Below are 20,745 nucleotides of genomic sequence, written 5' to 3'. Positions count from 1 at the left end.
GGCAACACTAAAACTACGGGTTTGACTTTCTTCATCAAGTTTGTATACACTGTTTAATTATGTGGCTCAGGTAAAGGCATAATTACTTATCTTTGCTATCTGGTGATATTCAATGAAATGTTGCAAATTAATATTTAAAATTAAATACAATAACTATATTGAGAGAATATTAAGGCTGCATAATTACCCATTAAAAATCAGGAAATGACAAAGTTAAGACTCAATGTGGACCCTTAACTCTGCCCCCTTCATGTATTATGATATTGTGATACATTAGTTAGTTTTCAGATCACCTAGTACTTTTTCAGAGAAATGTCACAAGATTTTTTTTATAATGGGAGAAGTATATTTTTTCTCTCTCACCTCATTCAGATATGGCTGAACTCTTATTGGTCATCATTTCCACCAAACTAATGGTAAACCCACCTATGCAGAGACCAAGCATGGAAAATAGTGTCCCAAAAGCTGGATGTTCCACAAAGAAAAAACCCTGAAAAGGGGATTTATAATAGAAACCATTTACCAACCTTCACTTAGATATCACAGAATGCTTCAAATCTCAGGCACGGGACTGTGATTTGTTCTCTTGTGTTATAACTCCCTAAAATATGACCCTGGGGTTGGCAGAGGATGGGGATTTCACTGATGTAGGAAAATTTTGCAATTGTCTAGCTTGGGTAACTTTCACAATATACTGTGATAAAGGTTGAAACAAATCACTTTATAACTAAATCATCTCATGGCCATTATGATTCCCCACCCCCTTTTAACATATTTAAAATCTGGAGGTTGGCTATACTAAATTCGGACTGAATTTTTGTGGCCTGCAAACAATATTGTGTTTAGGGAACCGTGGGTAGGAAATCCTCCTTACGATCTGACACGTTTGTTTCCACGTGTGATCTGGTTTAGGGCTAGCTGCTGGCGTGGGTTTGTATATGGCTCCTTTTGGGTGTGCATGTTGATTCCTGCGAACCGCGGGCAGGGACTACGAGTCCCAGCTACCCCCGGGGCGGGGGGCGGAGAGCGGCTCAGGGGGAGGCGGCTAGCGAAAGGGGGCTTTGTGCTGCTGCTGCAGGGGTGTGCGTTTGTCTGGAATCGGAATCTGCTGGGGCTCGCCTGAGTTTTGTGGTGGCTTGTGTTGTGTGGGAGGCCAGCGTGTATGTGTCACAGGCAGCAGCAGCAGCAGCAGCCACATCAGGGGGAGCCGGGGCGAAAGAGGGACCGCTAAGCCGGAATCATGTATCTCACCATCAGGATTGCGAGCAGGGAGTGGTGTGGAAATTGTGCAACATGCAGATAAGATCCCGGTTTCTCCAGAAGAAAGAGAGCGAGCTTGCCCTGGGCAGGAGGGAGAGGAGAAAGCCAGCATGAAGGTTGAAGGAGATCATTTCCACGGCCAGTGCTAGAGGGAGACCTAGATCTGTGCAACTCGCTTCCCCGTGGCTGTTTTGTTTGGGGCGGGGGGGACACCGGATCGGGCTCAGCCAGGGAGGAGGGGAAGGTGTGTGTGGGAAGGGGGGGGCGACGAAGGAATAACGGAGAGAGAGGCTGTGCGGTGCATTGCACACAGACTGAGCGAGGGAAAGAGCAGGGAAAATCGCCCCTCTCCGAGGAAGGGCCATCGCCATGGGCAATGCCGGGAGCATGGATTCTCAGCAGACGGACTTCAGGGCTCACAACATGCCTCTCAAGCTGCCAATGCCCGAGCCAGGTGAACTGGAGGAGAGATTTGCCGTCGTCCTGGTGAGTGCATGTCTTCTCCGGAGCCAGACGGAGCCCCACGGCGGGGTGGGGGGGTCTGTCTCAGTCTCCAACCCCGTCCCCCGGCCGGGACTCACTGGGGAGCGGTGTGTGTGTAGGGTCTGTCCATGTCTCGGATGCGTGGGAAGGAGCCAAACTGCTATAGGAGCCGCTCGCCCATTGTCTGCGGGGAGCGGGGCATCGCCTGGGCTGTTTGCTCCGAGCTGCTGCCGGGGGCTCCGCTTGCACCGTCCCGCCCCCCCCCCCCGGCTTTGTACCGGAGAGAGGCGGCCCATGTGGCTCGGAAGTGGCGGCGGTGGGGGGCGAGGCAGGCTCTGGCCAAGTTATTGCGGTAAACGCGGCCGTTCGGTTACCAGCCCCCCGGTGTAAAGGCCGAGACGGAGCGATCTGCATCTCGTTTGCAAGGGGGAAACAATAGTGGGGGGTGGGTTGTCGAGCGCGGAGTGTTAGGAGTCACTGAGGCGGAATCAAGGCGTGAAAGAGTTCGGAACCAGCTTTGTGTGGTCTGGAGCCTGCCTCGGAGAGCAGAAGAGATGTAACTGCCTGCCGGTGCTTGGTGCTTTCACTCCATACATAAGGCAGCTTCTCTTTCCCACTTCAGACCCGCTCCTGATCCGCGTCTCTTTCCTTTGTAAAGCAGCCACCTTTTACTTCTGTTCCGCGCAGTTTTCATAGACATTTCTAAACCTTGGCCATTCAGTCAGTTGCTGAGATGCAGGGGGCGTGGTGTCTCTGGCTGCCTCCGTGAAGGGGTTTGGATTAGTTTTAGCCCCAGGACTAGGCAGGCCAGATTCCGAGCCCATTCCCACCAGTATAAACCATGACTACTGCTGCCCCGGGCAATTATAAAGCACGTGAATTAGGAATCTTGCCCTGTGTGTGTGATCTGAAAAGTGTTTCAAGAATGTGCAAAAGACTGACCAGATTCAGGCTATGTAGACTTCCACGGTGATGGTCTTGTTTGTTCTCAGATAGTGATGTCACTAACGTTTCAGTACAAACACAGTGTAAACAGATACAAAGAATCGGATTAAATGATCTACAGCATGTTACCAATTTGTTCTTTGCAGTGAAAGCTATACTAACAGTTTAAATATTTTGTGAAATCTTTTCTGGGAAATAAAAGGGTAACTGAGAATGCATTGCCATTTATTTACAAAGGTAGTGTGTGTTGTGTGGTTTGGTATACAACCATCAGTTCTGTTTTCCTGTCTCTGAACTGTATAATTTGTTATGGAAATCAGCATTGGTAGCAATAGTTTTCTTGTACCTAGGTTCAAGTCTAGCTAAAAGCACTAATGTGGTATTGAGGAGACAGACTACTTTGCATTTGTTTTTACTTGCCTCTCTCTAATTTTGTGAATGTTAATTCTCTGTCCTGCTAGATGGTGCCCTAGGAAATACAATATGTACTAATTGTCATTACTTCTATAAGGGCACACAGTATGAGAGTATATGTATGCCACATATGTGACTTACCTTCACAATGTGAAGTTCTTTCTCATTAGAAATACATTCCTATTATGTGGTTTCTATCTGGACTTCATCTGGTAATGTCTTTAAAGTCTAAAAAAGCACTCTGGCATGCAGCGTGTCAGAGCTAAAGAGAGAGTGAGCTTGTGGCAGAGGGGGCGTTGACACAATCTATTGTTGTAGAAGTCATAGTTAAGAAATGAATTCTGCTCATCTGAGATGATCAGTTTTTCATAATATTTAGAGATTTCACTATTGTAGTCCATTAATAACATATGCCTTGGGTTAATCTTTAAGACATGATTGACAGGTTATTAAAGGTGTGGAGTGTTTTGTTAATTCTGAATTTCCCAGTCACATTAAATACACATACATTTTCTTTTTTCTTGAATGAGTTAAAAAAACATTAAAAAACTGAACGTAAAATACTTGGTCAGCCCGTGCATTTGTATGTCTGTATACAGGTTAAGAAGGAGTTCTGTGGTGCATTCACTTTCCTTAGAGTTTGCAGTTTCTAGAAATCCCAGCATGCTGTCTGGGGAGGGACCAAGAGAGTGGTCTGGTTGAAGCAAAAATTCCCAAATATATTGAAGTAAAATGCAAAAATCAAACACTCAGCCCTTCCATGGAACACATACATAAGTATATACATTTCTTGCTATTATTTCTGGTGCTGGTTTTACATTACTTTTGGCTGTTAGAACAGATAAGCATATCTCTTGTAATATCAGTATTTCTTTATCTGAATAGTATACATGATTCAGTATTTGAAATCAAATTCCCAGGACAGCCTTCAAGGAATGGACATAACTTCTGTTGATATTATGTAGTATGCTCTAGGAAAAATGCATATTTTGTTTCATATTTAAATATTTTGAGTAGATTATATAGATCAACAAAAATATTGTGGTCTTTTTATGCAATTCTTACTTGTGAAAATGATTTCCTTGTATACAATGAAGACCCTGGCACACAAAGAGGAAGGAGGGGAATTTATACAAGAAAATATGTATACTGTAACCTGAATTCATGTTAAATATTAATTTATAGTCACACTCTAGACTAACCTTCTCTTCTGTGTTGCGAAATACTTCCTGGTGTTGGAGGAACAGTTCTCAGACTCTAACTGATAGGTGTTTAGACTATTTCTGGTTAGACCCAGTCAGATTATCATGTCTAAGAAAAGAATAAGCCTATTCAAGTAAGAACTCCCACTGATATACCAAATGGCAAGGTGTTATGATTATTAGACATGTTAAGGGAACCTGATTCAGCTCTCACTTTTACCAGTGCAAATCAGGAGTAACTTTATTGAACTCATGGAAGTAACACTGATGTACCATGTGTGAGAGATCAGAATCAAGCCTATTATGCCTAAACCTATCCAGAAGACTAAATCTGAATCAGTTTATGTCAATGATCTGTAGAAGAAAAACTGCTTTTGAATTATAATCAATGGCAGAATTAGTTTGTGAAAGGAGTAGACAGTGTGTGAGAATGCCATATGTTACACACTTTTAATGCAACCATATAGGCTTGATCCAGCACTCCTATGAAAATAAAAGTCAATCTTACCATTCACTTGAGTAGGAGCAGGGGATATATGTTATTAGCTGGACTGTAGATACACTGCAAGTGTCAAAGGCTCAATCCTGCAGCCCTTGCTCCTGGGGGTGGCAGATAGTATGTGCTCTGACTCATGGCGGTGGTCTGGTGATGACAAGCCTGCTCCTCTGAGAAAGAGCTGCAAAGCTGGGCCCAAATTTTAAGAGGCTCACAGGCCACAGTTGGAACAGGAACAAAAAAGTTTCCCCCATGACTTAGTATTTACATATGGTGTCATGATGATCGGTAGGTATTCATCACAACTGCTAAGAAACAGTTTGACAACTTCATAAAAGGAAAGCCTTCATGTAATTCATCTCTTCTCCCTGTCTCTCAGTCCTTCATGGCTTGTTTTCAGAGTGTTTCACTCTGTGATCCACCCACCCAAACACCATAACCTGAGAGTCATGGTGATAGAATGAGCGTGAAAGGAATAGTATCCTTCAAAAAAAAAAAAGGGGGGGGGGGGAAGAATATAAGGATAAGAGATTTATTCTGAGAAATAAGACAAAATGGACACTGTAAGGCCTAAATCTGACCTTCTTTACAAGTTATATGAAGGGATCAGCCTAGCATTTCTTGCACCCCTAAACTCCCACTGTACTCCTAAAAGGGCTTGCTGATCGTGTCAATATCATTTTTAATGTAAATGAAATTAGCAAAGCTGCTTTTGACATTGCACAGAACAGCGTTCATTGCAATCACCGCTATTTGTGTGTATGCAACAACATCCTGAACAATTCTTCTCTGTTCTTGTATGCAAGCAGTGATGTCATATGTACAAGAATTCTTCCATTCAGATCCAAAAAGGGGATCTTAAGTTTTACTTTTCTGTCCTCAAGCAAAATCTGAGCAAAGAGCCACAGAGATGGAAAAACATTGAGAACATGTGTGTTCATGATCGAAAGCACAAGACCACATTTTTCATATAAGTGCCTTGACATTAACTGTTCTTTTGATTCTCTCCCTTTGAAATGTTTTCTCCCAAATAACCTACCAAACAGTAATGTGGTCTGTTCAGCATATGGATGAACAGTGGCATGCATAGAGTTGTGCATATGTGGCAAACAGGTGTACCAGCTGGCATTTGCTAACCTGCTAACAACTATACATTTGAGGAGGGGTCACCCACAGAATAGTTTGTTGTACTGCCTCTTTGGTTAGCCTCATTCTCTGTGGTTTGAGGAGTATAATTTAAAAGAGGTGATGAATTACCTGGGAAATGTTCCAGGCGCTCTCTCTCTCTCTTTCTCTCTCTTTTTTTTTTTAATTAAAGTAAAGTCAAACACTGCCTGCACTAGGTAGGTTTCTTTGGTGTGTAACAGTGCCGCCAGCACTACTGAAGATGTATTGTGAGTACAGGCTGGATGGGGCCCAGTTCACATAGAAATTAATATTTTCTCCAGGATCGACTGCATCACACTTTTCTGTTCCTACTATAGTGAAATCTGGAGAGTCTTCCTGGCTGTCTAGTACAGACTTCTCTCTGTATTATTCTAGTGCAGGGGTCGGCAACGTTTGGCACGCGGCTCGCCAGGGTAAGCACCCTTATGGGCCGGGCCAGTTTATTTACCTGCTGACGCGGCAGGTTCGGCCGATCGCGGTCCCCACTTGCCGCGGTTCGCCGTCCCGGGCCAATGGGGGCGGCGGGAAGCGGCGCGGGCCGAGGGATGTGCTGTCCACGGCTTCCCACTGCCCCCATTGGCCCGGGACGGCGAACTGTGGCCAGTGGGGGCTGCGATCGGCCGAACCTGCCGCGTCAGCAGGTAAATAAACTGGCCCGGCCCGCTAGGGTGCTTACCCTGGCGAGTCGCGTGCCAAACACTGCCGACCCCTGTTCTAGTGATACAAGGCCCCAAGGGCATGACTACACTGCAAAAAAAAAAAACCCCAAACCCTGCAGCAGCTTGTCTCAGAGCCCAGCTCTACAGACTCGGGCTAATGGGGCTTGTGCTACAGTGCTAAATATTGCAGTCCAGCATGGGCTCTGAGGATGTGTCTACATTGCAATTAGAAACTCATGGCTGGCCTGTGCCAGCTGACTTTGGCTTGCAGGGCTCGGGCGCTATTTAACTGCAGTGTAGACATTTGGGCTCAGGCTACAGCTGGAGCCCTGGGACCCTCTCGCCTCACAGGCTCCTAGAGCATGGGCTCTAGCCTGAATATCTACACTAGAATTAAACAGCCCCTTAGCCTGAGCCTCGCAAGCCCAAGTCAGCTGGCACAAGCCAGCCATAGGTTTTTAATTGCAGTGTAGAAATTCCCTGAGACACGCCCCCATCTGGGTTTCAGAGCCCAGGCTCCAGCCCAAGTGGGAACGTCTACACTGCTATTTTTAGCTCCGTACGTGCATCTGATGAGCCCTAGTCTGTAGGCCCAGACCTCTGAGACTCACCAGGGAAGCTTTTTTGAGTGGGGGGGAGGCAGTGTAGATGTACCTAGAGTGAGCTTTTGACACCCTCTTTATTTGCGTGTGCACATACACTCAATATAATCAAATCTATTTTAGGTTTTTCTGTGTCACCTATGACCATAGTATCTGAGCTCAGACTTTGGTAGTGAAAAATGGTCCCAACTATTCATAAACTCTTCAGCACTGTCACGAGCTTCACTCTCTGCTAGAGATGCCTCCTCTGGGTTGCAGTGGGGATTAGCTTTTTCCAGGTGCTGCACCCGCCTTTCAGTCTCTTCAGTCATCCTGTCTCAATCTGCTGCCTCTCTCGCTCCAAACACACTTCCTTCTCCTAGGGCATAACTTCAGACTATTTCCCTTGCAACCCCTTTCAACTCCTGGGCTTTATACAAGCCCCTCCTGTTCCTGTCCAACTAAGCCTCATTTAATCAATCCCTGCTCCCTGGCTCCTCCCTCCAGGTGCAGGCTGGGGAGTTAATTGGCTCACCTGGCCACCTTAACCCTTTCACTAGCTGGGGCCAATAGTTAGCTGCCCTGATGTTCCAGAAAGACATTTCATGTGATGGGATATATGTAACATGCAAACTGAGGAAAAGAAAGTAGAATATAAGGATTTAGCCTCCTTCTTGAGAGAGAGCAAGCATCTATTTTCATGTCTGTATCTGCAAGCAGAGTGGTGTTTATTCTACCCTGTATCAAGTGATGTAGTTGACATTGATATGTATTTTGCCCTTTCAGTGGGATGCCTGAAATAATCATAGAAATGTAGGGCTGGAAGGGACTTGAGAAGTCTTCAAGTCCAGCTGAGGCAGGACCAAGTAAACCTAGACTATCACTGACAGGTGTTTGTCTAACCTGTTCTTAAAACCTCCAATGATGGAGATTCCACAGCCTCCCTTGGAAGTCTATTCCAGAGCTTAACTACCCTTATATTTAGAAAGTTTTTCCTTTTAGCTAACCTTGCTGCAGATTAAGCCCATTACTGCTTGTCCTACCTTCAGTGGATACGGAGAATTTTGGTTTCAATAATGGCTCCTTTGGTTTCAAACTCACTTTTAAGCAAGAAGTACATATGCCAGGAAAGTGGCAGCCCAATGCTATTGCCTACATTATCATCACTGACTTCCTAAGTGGCCAGTGGAAGATGCCAGTTAAAGTGACAACCAGATTCCAGCTGATCATGTGCTTGCCAGGACAGGCACAGCCTTTCAAGCATGTGGGAACCTCCTGCTTGAGCAGATTCTTCAACAAGTTTTTTTCCCTTTGATATCATGAGCCAAGTGTCCACAAATCACAAATCTAAGGAGCCACCACTCATTTATTTTGAATAGGAAGCCATTGACCCACATGTTTAAGCAGTATGTAGAGATAGGGTGACCAGATGTCCTGATTTTATAGGGACAGTCCCAATATTTGGGGCTTTTTTTATATGGGCTTCTATTACCCCCCACCCCAGTCCTGATTTTTCACACTTGCTATCTGGTCACCCTGTGTAGAGAAACTGTGCTGTATGTGTTTATAGCCACCATCCTTCCTGTACTATTATCTGATACAGTGAATTCAGGGTTTGGAGTTGATAAAGGCTATACTTCCAGATGGAGCTTACAACAGGGTGGTCCTTCTCTAAACCTTTAACAGTGGTGTGTGTTTATAGATGACACATGGTGTGGAGGAGGTGGCCAGGGCAGAGTTGGCAGAGTGTATTGTTGTCTAATGAGCTGTGATTGACATCATTTGACTGTTGGCTCACGTATCTGTTGGGATGTTAACATGAAACATCCCCTGGCCCTCTTCATATTACAAATGAGTGTTGTGTGCCTGTTTCCATAGATCCAGGGAAAACCCTGTTTTGAAGAACTATGAGAAGGAACTGGGAGGGAGGAGAGGGAAGGTGGACCCAAAGCCACTGTCATTAAAACTTTTCTAGAAACTGCATCCAGTGATGACATCAGTCTGCATAGCAGCTCTACAATGTTCTAATTCTGAGCATGCGCAGGTGGGTGATTGGGGCTCAAAACTGTTCCCATTGAAGACAGTGAGAGGTTTGCTATTAACTTCTATGAAAGCAGGCTTTCTCCATCAGTAATTCCTTCTTCACACTGAACTTTTGCATGTAATCTGTAGTCCGTGCCTCAGTTTCTCTATCTGTAAACTGTGTAATGAAACACCTTCCTTACAGGATGTTTGTAAAGTGTTTTGGGAGCCTTGGATACAAGTGCTATGAAAGTCCAATGTCTTTATTTATGTATTTAATAGTGCTTAGGATCACTTTCGGTCTCAGTCTCTAAGCTTTTATCAGCTCTTCTACCCTTCTCTTTACAAAATATACAGATGTAGGGGTCTGCAGGTCACTAAACTTGGTAGTGACACAAGTAACTTCTGCAAGGTGTTTAATTCTCGTCATTTCACCGAGAGTTGGGGCCAAACAAATTCCTGGCATAGGATGAATTTTGAAGGTATAGGCTGGGGGAAGGGATAGCTCAGGGGTTTGAGCATTGGCCTGCTAAAGCCACGGTTGTGAGTTCAGTCCTTGAGGAGGCTACTTAGGGATCTGGGGCAAAATCAGTACTTGGTCCTGCTAGTGAAGGTAGGGAGCTGGACTCAATGACCTTTCAAGGTCCCTTCCAGTTCTAGGAGATAGGATATCTCCATTAGTTTAAAAAAAAAAATTGGCCTTTTAAGACAGGGGTGGGCAAACTACAGCCCCCGGGACCGTCCTGCCCAGCCCCCGAGCTCTTGGCCTGGGAGGCTAGCCCTGCTGTCTCCCCTCCCTCGCAGCCTCAGCTAGCTCGCTTGCTCTGCTGCTGGCGCAATGCTCTGTGCGGTGGGGCTGTGAGCTCCTGGGGCAGCACACTGCAGAGCCGGCCTGACCCGGTGCTCTGTGCCACGTGGTGGTGGTGGCAGCGGCGGCAGCGTGGCCCGGCTCCAGCCGGGCAGTGCAGCTGTAGCGCCACCAGCCACCGGTGTTCCAGGCAGCACAGTAAGGGGGCAGGGAGCAGTGGGAGGGAGGGGGAGTTGGATAGAGGGCAGGGGTGGTGGTCAGGGTGGTAGGGGTGTGAATAGGGGTCAGGGTGGTAGGGGGGGAACCAGGGGGTTGAATGGGGGTAGGGATTCCAGGGGGGCAGTCAGGGGACAGGGAGAAGGGGTGGGTGGTTGGGGGTTGGATGGGGCAGGAGTCCCGGAGGGGGGCAGATAGGAGGTGGGGGCTGTGCCACGACCCCCTCCCCTAACCGGCCCTCCATACAATTTACGAAACCTGATGCGGCCCTCAGGCCAAAAGGTTTGCCCGCCCGTTTTAGGGCTTCATTCACAAAGAAATTTAGGCCTTGAATATTGTGTGGAATTCTGGTCATCCCCAGCTCAAAAAAGTAACGTTTGCACTGGAAAAGGTGCAGAGAAGGGTAACAAAAATGATTAGGGGTATGACAGTTTCCATATGAAGTGAGATTAAAAAGACTGTGACTGTCCAGCTTGGAAAAGAGATGACTAAGGGAGGATATGATAGAGGTCTATAAAATCATGAATGGTGTGAAAAAAGTGAATAAGGAAGTGTTATTTGCCCCTTCACATTTCAGAAGAACCAGTAGTCACCCAATGTAATTAATAGGCGGCAGGTTTAAAACAAACATAAGGAAGTATTTCAGACAACTCACAGTCAACTGTGGAATTCATTGCCAGGGGATGTTGTGAAGGCCAAAAGTATAACTGGGTTCAAAAAAGAATTAGATAAATTCATGGAGGATAGGTCCATCAATTGCGATTAGCCGAGATGGTCAGGGATGTAATTCCATGCTCTGGGTGTCCCTAAACCTCCAGATGCTGGGACTGGACAACAGGGGATTATCACTTGATAATTGTCCTGTTCTGTTAATTCCCCCCCAAACTCATCTGACACTGGCCACTGTGGAAAGACAGGATACTGGGCTAGATGGACCATTGGTCTGACCCAGTACGGCCGTTCTTACGTTCTTATGATGCTGAGCAATTTGGACAGGACTCTGCCAGGTCTCAGGTGAGTGCCCTAGCCACTGGGCTATAGGATATTCTGATGTGGGTCTCCCTCAGTCTCTCCTTATTGAAGCTGTTGCACTGTGGTTTAAATAATGAAAGAATCATTGGGCCATAGTCTGGAAGCAAGTGTGAGAATGACTCTGTAGGCTTGTGGTTAGAGCACTAATGTGGGAAAGCCAGGATCCAGTCCCCCTGCTCCAGTGATTTAAAAAAAAATTATTTATCCAAAGTGGAACAGCTTCAGCAGGAGTGACTGAGGGACACCCATCCTCTCCCCCCCAGGAGACTTTATAACTTAGAGCTAGGGTACTCCCTGAGAGGTGATAGATCCCCATTCAAATCTCTTCTCCACCTTGGGCAGAGGGGGGACTTCAACCAGAGCTCTCTCACATCCCAGGTAAGTATCCTAACAATTTGTCTAAACGTTATGAGCCAGGGTCTCCTCCTGGCTGTTTTGTGTAAACTCATCTATGGGAGTGAGTTAGGTGGAGGAACGCCTATCTTCTCCCATTAGTGCATTGCTCTGGGGCTTAGGTGTCCACATGCCTGGCATGGGGATGCAGTGCACATGCTTACAGGGAGAAACATCAGTGTCTAAGCAGCTTTTACTGCAAAAATTCAGGGGCTATGATTTTAGGCACCTACAGGATTGGGGGTAGGGTGGGGTTGTGAATCCCAGTGAGGCCTGATTGTGGAATTTAGTCATCTAAAGTGGCAGTTAGATGTCTGTCTTTTTGTGACTCCAGCCCTTACTAGTATGATTGTGATACAGGGACTGAGTCTGATTGCACTCATATATAGCCAGTGTAACTCTGCTGAAGTTATTAGAGATATGTTAGGTTGAAACCAGTATCAGTTCAGCCCCATAGTATAATAGAATTATAAAAATTACACATGGAAAACCCATTAGCTTTTGTTGGTCAGACCCCTGCCAATGCTAATGTGAGACAGTTTCTTCCAGACCATTTTTAAATTATTCAAGCAATGACACTTCCATCTCTTTCTTTGAGGAAATTGTCTAATAGATCTCACCATTAGAAAATTTCTTTCTGATAATCAATGTAAATTAATTTGTTGAAATAAAACTGCATGGTAACACATCTGTCAAAGTGGCTTGTATATCATTTAAAAAAGAAGAACAGGAGTACTTGTGGCACCTTAGAGACTAACAAATTTATTAGAGCATAAGCTTTCGTGGACTACAGCCCACTTCTTCGGATGCATATAGAAGTGGGCTGTAGTCCACGAAAGCTTATGCTCTAATAAATTTGTTAGTCTCTAAGGTGCCACAAGTACTCCTGTTCTTCTTTTTGCGGATACAGACTAACACGGCTGTTACTCTGAAACTTGTATATCATTTGACAGTGTGTGTAAGTTTTCCTGCATATATGTCACTTAAAAAGACATTAATGCATTTTTTGAGTATCTGAAATAAAGGAAGACTCCAAAGAATATTTGGCTAACTAGCATGTTTGAGATTCACAGCCCTTAAATGAATTGCAGTGTCTGAAAACCTGAAATATTTTTAAAATATGCAGGCTGATGTGTATGCATGTATTTTTCTCTTGGTAGTGTATTTCCATATCAAATAATCGCCTTAATTTATTGGGCTTTACTGATGAAGGTATGAACCCATTCTGTCAAATTGCATGTGTCACTTGCTCTTGCCTTTAGTAAGCTCAGAATAGCCTGAAAGAAAGTAATAGGCTTGTTCTAAAAGACCTAGATGGAAAGGATTATTGTATGGTGCCCACATTAGCAGGGCTGAATCCATACATCACAAGTCATTCTTCTGCAAATATCCATTTTGACAGTATTCTAGAATAAAACAACAAGCTTGGGTGTTAGTGGTTAGTGGTTACACATGGGGATTTCTAATGGGTGCAGAAAACTAAGAGCCTGATCCTGCAAACCCATAGCCACATGATGATGATGCTAATTATGATGATTTATTTCTGTTTACAGTAATCCAAGTTGTGCTGAGCACTGTACAAATACATAATAAAAAGTCTCAAACAACAGGTGGATACAACAAACAGCATGCCTTGTGTACCAGAGTCACGGGTGGTCCTTATTCCTACAAGATGTCCAATTGGTTTATCTTCATCATTAAAAATCAGACTGTATCTCCCTTACTCCATCAGTGTTCACATAGGTGACAAAATATGGGCCTAAGAGGCCAGCTGTACATGAAGTCTGATGCCATATATAATACAATTGTTATTTTTATTTTTCATTTAACAATAAATAAACTTTTCAAAATACAGAAACCGCTGCTCAGCCTTAACTATGATGCAGCTACAGCATTAGGGATGCTGCTGAATCATTCATGATTACAAAAACGTTGCTCTATTGTTCAGTAAATAACAAACACATAACTGACCCCCAAACCCCAAATACATAACCAAAACACCTCATCTTTTCAATTTGTCTGTGTGTAGTGTACACTAACCTTTTTCTTTTCTTCTTTTAGATCTTGTACGAAATATGCAAGAAACAGCACTGTTTAAACGTGACTGTTGCTAACCTGATTATAGTACCGGACGGAGAATATTTTCCCCCTGTGGAACATATTAGCCAAACCATGCTATAGTTTTCCACTCTAGTAAGGATTGTGGTATGTTTTTATAACTCAGCTCTTAGAAGAAAAAACCTATATCTCCACTAGTCAGGAAATCTGTATCTGAACTGTTCCTGAGGTCCAAGAGGGTTTTCTTTTTGAAAAGTTTACTACTCAGTAAACTTAAAATAATGACTTCCAAAATTTCCCAAATATAAGGAGGGTGACCACACCCCACTTCTGATTTTATTCTTCCTTCACCAGCTGCTAGGATGACTTATATCTCCATGTCTGGGCTGGGGAAGGAGAAACTACATTAAGAGATAAGGAATTATACTTTTGACGAAGGGGAGTAGAAAGGGCACCCATAGTGGTCCTGTGGTCCCCCTTGGGGGCTTAATTTAGAAGCGTAGAGAAGGTTGGAAAAATCATCAGGAGCATGCCTCTCTCAAAATATTATCTCTGAATAATAAAGTAGATAAAAATAATGAGGTGGTCTTTAACTTGAGCAATCATTATACATGCAGCTGGGTTGTTACTGGTGTGTTTGATTTGTTAATGTTTAACAGCCAAATGGAGGACTGTGCAGGGCCTCTTTTTATGACATTCGTTCCATTAGAGAGGGTGAGAAAGAGAAAGAGAAAGAGAGTGTGTGTATGTGTGAGAGAGAGAGAGACTGACTCCTTAGTGCCATGCACTGGGGACTTGAACTAATTCCCACTGAAGTCAAGGGAAGTTTTGCCATTAACTTCAAAGTGAACAAGATTGGACAGCATATAAAAATTCTGAATATTACTGAGCTAGCACCTCTTGAAAGATGTCATAATTGAGCTTCCTCAGTGTGGAATGGGGCTACACTATCCTTGTAGGTGGTAATGGGCATTTTTAATTACTGCAGGTAATTACTGCAGAGGTAAAAGTGGTGGGGATCTATTATTTCATTGGATGTTTGTTCCCATTATTGCTTATGTGAATTATTGGCTTTAATCCTATGAGGTGCTGCATTCCTCCTGCAAGGTGCTGAGAACCCACAGCTCCACTGCCTGCAGGCTCAGCACCTTGCAGAATTGGGCCCTACATGTATGAATTTCTCTATGTCTTTACCCTTTACATTGCCCCATGTGAAGGATACTCACATGAGTAAGGTTTTGCAGGACTGGGTCCCAAAGTGTTAAGATGGTCTGTTCCAAAACGTTATACAATCTGTAGCATTTGGGAAAGAATTTGGAAGGCTTTTACCAAATGAAGTTAAAAATAGTTTGCAAGTGTGTATTAATTAAAGCAGTGGCCAATTAATTTTGTTTATTAGAAAATGCACTCCTATGACTTTTTATGCCCTGGAAAAATGTACTTAAATGCATGGACTGGAAGACGCATTTTGTTCAGAGAATAGAAAAAAGTAAGCGATCAAACAACTTGCCTCCCTCAATTTGAACTCTGCTTTCTATTTGCTTCTACTTAGGTTCTGGTACAATTTTGCTCTGTTCTGTGATGGATGTAGATTATCTGAGAAGCTGTGCAGTGAGCTCAAATCATTTTTAAATAAAGTATCTGGCTACGGTTACACACACTAATTGTTACCCTGTGTTTTGACTTATGTGAAAAGTTGTTAAAAATGCTATTTGGCTGTTGTGCAGTGGGGTTTTTTTTTTTTTTTTTTTTTTTTTGGTCAGTGTTTGGACTCCATATGTTCCCCACAGTCACACTGGCAGCATCATTTGCATTGTTTCAAACCAACAGCAGAGCTGGTTTGAACCGAGTCCTAGCCATTCTTAGTAAGGAAAACTGTTCCACACATCTTCCTCCCTCCTCTCTAATCTAATCCTGGGGGGCCGATCCTGCACCTATTGAAAGCAATATTAGTTTCGCCCTTGAGTTCAAAGGGAGCTGTTTCAGGCCCATAATTTCAATATTTCAGTTTTACTCGAAGGGAATGTGTGTTCCAACAGGAATTGTCAGCTTCTTTCTTATCCTTTATGCTCTTAAAAATATCTCGGGGAAAGCTGTGCTCTGAACAACACCCATGTTGTCTTCAATTGGGGTGTTAGGGACATAACTGGAAGACAAATTTGACAAACTGTCTTCAGTGCTAATCCTAGCTGATTAAAAAAAAAAAAAAACCCTCTAGGTTGAGATTTCGCTTTTCAGAATTTTGGCAGATTTCCAACGTCAGTGGCTGCAATTAATTATAATTCAACAATAGAAACATGAGAGTGAATCTGATATCCTTTTAATATTATTGTAACTAGGAATTCCTAGTATTGACTTTAACAATAAAATATGTTTGCTCATCCAACCCCACTCCTAATCTGCCTGCATTGTTTAATGATTGCTTCACGGCATTAGCCTCCTGAGCATGAAGGACAAGGAGGGGTGGCACTGAGAATTTAGAAGCAGGCCAGTATTATGCAAAAAGAACAGGAGTACTTGTTGCACCTTAGAGACTAACAAATTTCTTCGGATGCTGTAGTCCACTAAAGCTTATGCTCTAATAAATTTGTTAGTCTCTAAGGTGCCACAAGTACTCCTGTTCTTTTTGCGGATACAGACTAACACGGCTGCTACTCTGAAACCAATATTATGGTAGCTTTTTGTTACAATGACTACTGTTAATTCTTTATGCCGGATGAGAAGGTTGCATCCCCAAACTGGCTTTTAATACAGACTTTGGGACATGTGGCAGGGAAATAAATCTCTCCATCTAGGCTGCAGAGACAGCACAAGGTGCTGTTAGCAGTTAGTAAGAGCACTCAGAAGTATTTACAGTCCTTTACAGGATGCTAGTTGTCAATAATGCCTGGTGGCCCTGTGTGTTAATTGTCCAGGGAAGTGTGTAGTAGATGAGGGTAAATGAACTGACTCCTATGCAGCTAAACAGGGAGATTCAGAGATTAAAGGGACATTGTAAATTTGAGTTTAAAACAGTCAGTTTTTAAAAAATCAAGTTTCCAATAGAACACCTTTTAAATAACACGGGCTGGAGTTTTTAAGTAATTCCTTTAAAAAAAATAAAAAACCTCTTTCAGCTCCTCTGCTTATATTTATTTATAAGGCTCCTTTTCCAGCAGAGGACTGTGGGTGAGCCTGAAAGTAACATCAACCATGCTCAGTCTTAACCCTTTTTTTCCTTCCCCTTCCACTCTGTGCACATCTGCCTGTTACCTCTTCAGTTCAAATCCGCTTTAAAGGGACTTTACTATAAAGGGACTTGGGAGAGAATAGAGATCTTACATCTGTTATTTGTCTGTCTATGAAATGACTGTTTATTTCAAGCCAAAAGCAAAGAATAGAGAGAGTTGTACAAATTGGCAAACTTTCTAAAGTTTGTCAGAAGCCAGTAATTAAAATGAAGAAACAAATTGTTTAGTCCAGAAATTTTAGTTGTTCATCTATCTAATATTCTGGCATGTCCATGTTCTGACTTCATTTTTTCCTCCTTTCAATCCAGTATGGTGAGTAAATGAATAACACTTATACCTCTGTTGGTTTGGAACCAAAACATGAGGGAAGAAGTAGGTGGCACAGTTATTGAATGGCTCTGTAAAACAATGGAGATGAAGTTTGGCTTAAGTTCTTGAGCAGTTCTCTTACAAACATTTCCAATAATTTAGTGTGTTTGGGAATGCTTCAAAGAGTTTTCCAGCCAGCTCTGGGAACTTTGCAAATACAGAAGATCAAATAAATTAACTATCACAAATATTTAACTTAAAGAGTGGCTGAAATGAAACTTTGATGTTGCATACATATATACCTCTAGACACACAGACACACACACACATTCCCTCAGCATCATGTTTGCTTCTCTTCTCACACAAAATAAGCCCAGTGCTGCAAATCCAACCCAGTTAAAGAGAATCAGTTTCCCATCTCTCTTCTTATGCAAGCAGCCTAACAAAGAGACAAAATGAAGTTACAGAAGCTGGAATCTTATTGGCGAGCTAATGATAACAATGATATATGAAACAATATGACCAAAATGATCTTTCTGAGCCAGACTGGACCTACAAAAAACCTTGACAAGCATGTTAAACCTTTGAGCATTGTGGGGATGCATGGCATGTATCCGACAAAGGGTACTCATAGGGTATGTCTATACTGCAGCTAGGGGTGAGTCTTCCAGCCCAGATAGACAGACTCATGCTAGTGGGGCTGGTGCTAGCATGCTAAAAATAGCAGCGTGCACATTGGACCTCCGGCTGTCAAGCCCACCCAGCTCGCTGCGCTTGAGTGAGCTGCCGCCTGTGCCACAACGTCCACACTATGGGCTGGTCGATCTAAGATATGCAACTTCAGCTATGCTATTCGCGTAGCAGAAGTCGAAGTATCTTAGTTCGACTTACCTGGCCGTCCTCACGGCGGCAAATCGACCGCCGTGCCTCCCCCGTCGACTCCGCTTACTCCTCCTGCTGAGGTGGAGTATGGGCGTCGATTCGGGGATCGATTTATCGCATCTAGACGAGACACGATAAATTGATCCCCGATAGATCGATTACTACCCGCCGATCCGGTGGGTAGTGTAGACGTGGCCTTAGTTTAGCTTGATTCTTGATTCAGTGTACCCTGGCTGTGAGGCTTGCTCTGAGATGTAGTGTAGACATATCCATACATGTTCATACGTTACACTTTTTAAAGACCATGGGCATCATTGTATTTGTGCAAGGTGTGCTTGACAGCCCATAGTTCCGACATTCTCTAGGCTAATCAAATAAGGAAACTTGACATAGTGATCATTAGCACAGTGTATGTTGCTTTGAGCCAGGAAACATAATGTAATCATTTTAATCTTCTCCCAGTCATTATAGATGACTGGGGATGATGAATCATTATGTAGTTTGTTCTTCAGAAAACTCAGCCCCTTGCTACATGAACAGTCCAATAATTGTCATATTTCCATAGTGATCTTTTAAGAGTTCACACTTAAGTGTATATCTGCTCAGCAAAGTACAATTCTTTTGTATTTTTCAGCTTTACACATGGACATTTATTCATTCATTTATATGAATGTTGATATTAAGATGCAGATGGAAATGTGAAAATACTCATTTTGGTAAATAAAAGTAATACCTTTGCACTAGTATAGCGCTTTTCACCTGGGAATCTCAAAGCATTTACAAACATTAATCCTCACAAAAAAGCCCTGAGAGACAGATAAATAGTATTATGTCTGTTTTATAGATGGGAAGACCAAAGTACAAAAGGGTTATTAGTTATCAAAAGTCATAGAACAAGTGAGTGGCAAAGCTGGAATAGAAACAAGGGCTCTCAGCTTCCCATCACCTGCTCTAATCACAGGAAAAATGAAATGAAAATCTCTTCACTTCCCTCGATAATGAATATTTGTCTGACACACGGAAAAGATGAGCTAGTCGTTCCCTAACTAGAGCAGAGTGAACTGGAGGCTAGCACCCAGCATGCACTTCTTCGAAGTCACCTTTGCAGCATTATACAGGTTTTCCTGTGGGGAAAAAAACCCTCTTATTCATGTAGCTGAGAGTACAGAGGTGGGAAACAAAAGGATCATTAGCAGAGCTTTGTGCTTTGGCTGTTTTATTTATTTTTGATCATTCTGGGATTTCTTTCCTTTTTGCATTTTTAAAAAAAAAGCATTTTCATTTTTCTCGTGTTTGTTTTTTCTGCATTTTTCTATTCTGGGTTTTGAGTTTTGTGTGTGTGTGTGTGTGTGTTTTGGGTTGACTTTGTCATTTCAAATTTACTATCCGTTTTTTAAATCTGAACCAAACTTCTTTAAGTTTGGCAATCAAATGGAAGAAGGGAAGTCAAGGGAACCATGTCCTTATGATGACCCTAGCTTTGTGTTAATTAATAAAAATGACTGTATTAATTGGTACATGTACTAGTTTATATAATTAGATGCGAGACTGACAAACTTTACCTCTAAGGCTACATCTACACTTGGAGCTGGAGGTGTGATTTCCAGCTCACATACACACACTCATGCTAGCTCTCATCTGAGTCAGCACACTCAGGGTATGTCTACGCTGCACACTGCACCCAGGCTCTGATTCAGGTTTGAGCCCAAGCCCTTCTTCCAGCACACACAAATCAGCCTGACTTGGGTTAGCGAGCACACAGGACCCAAGTCCTTGAACCCTACTAGGTGGGTGGGCCAGAGCCCAAATCCTCCTGTGGCTCAGGTCCAAGCTGACTTGTGGCCTCTTGCTCTCTACCAGTAGTGCCCAAACTTCTCCTGTCGTGCCCCCAGATTACCAATAACGGAATCTATCTGCCCCCCCCCTCCATTACTGCACAGTTGGCTCAGCAGAGGAGCCTGGGCTGAAGGCAGAGCTGTGGGCAGAACAGGGGATGGGGGAGGAGCTGGGCTAGCAGCAGAGCTGGTCTGGGGATGGAGGGGGAATGAGGGCAGAGCTGGACTCAGAGCAGAGCAGGAGGCGGAGGGGAGCTGGGACTGGAGCTGGTGAGGGTGGAGGGGAGCTGGAGCGCTCCCTCCCTGCCCCCACTTTGCCCTCCCCCCCCGAATATTCCTCTGTGCTCCCCTAGGTAGGTGTGCCCCACAGTTTGGGGACCACTGCTCTCTACACTAGATGACAGGTGGCTTTGTTGATTGCACATTACCTAGAAAAAAAGTTTCAAAACTATATGTATACACAGATCAAAATCTGGGTGGGCCTTGTGTGTACTTGAGCATGGATTCCAGCCATGAGCAGAGTATTAAGCATTTGTGTTAAAATGTAAGCGAAACCATGCAAGAGTTACTTGGGCGGGGTTCTGCTGAGCTCAGCAACACAGGGAGACTTCACCAGCAAGTCTGATGCACAGAACTGGTTGATTTCATAGAAAAGGACACGAAAACTGGTACACAGTCTCCTTGTGCTGACACTGCACCCATATCCTCAGATATTGCTGTCATACACACTCTAGTCAATGTGTCAAAGGGCAC

General features: G+C 43.7%; 1 protein-coding gene across 4 annotated transcripts in view; it reads left to right on the top strand.

Annotated features, from left to right (window-relative positions):
- The first annotated feature begins 1,055 nt into the window (after positions 1 to 1,055).
- The window catches only part of FMNL2 (formin like 2), a 270,726-nt gene continuing 251,036 nt past the window's right edge, over positions 1,056 to 20,745 (top strand). For all 4 annotated transcript variants that reach the window (XM_054044088.1, XM_054044091.1, XM_054044089.1 and 1 more), the window contains exon 1: positions 1,056 to 1,746. In XM_054044088.1, the coding sequence (XP_053900063.1) occupies positions 1,630 to 1,746 (117 nt within the window). In that variant the 5' untranslated portion in view covers positions 1,056 to 1,629. The remainder of the gene's footprint in view (positions 1,747 to 20,745) is intronic.

This window comes from Malaclemys terrapin, chromosome 11, assembly GCF_027887155.1.
Source record: "Malaclemys terrapin pileata isolate rMalTer1 chromosome 11, rMalTer1.hap1, whole genome shotgun sequence".
Taxonomy (NCBI): Eukaryota; Metazoa; Chordata; order Testudines; family Emydidae; genus Malaclemys; species Malaclemys terrapin.
The sequence above is the reverse complement of the archived record's forward strand: the minus strand, read 5'-3'. Positions and strand labels throughout refer to the sequence as shown.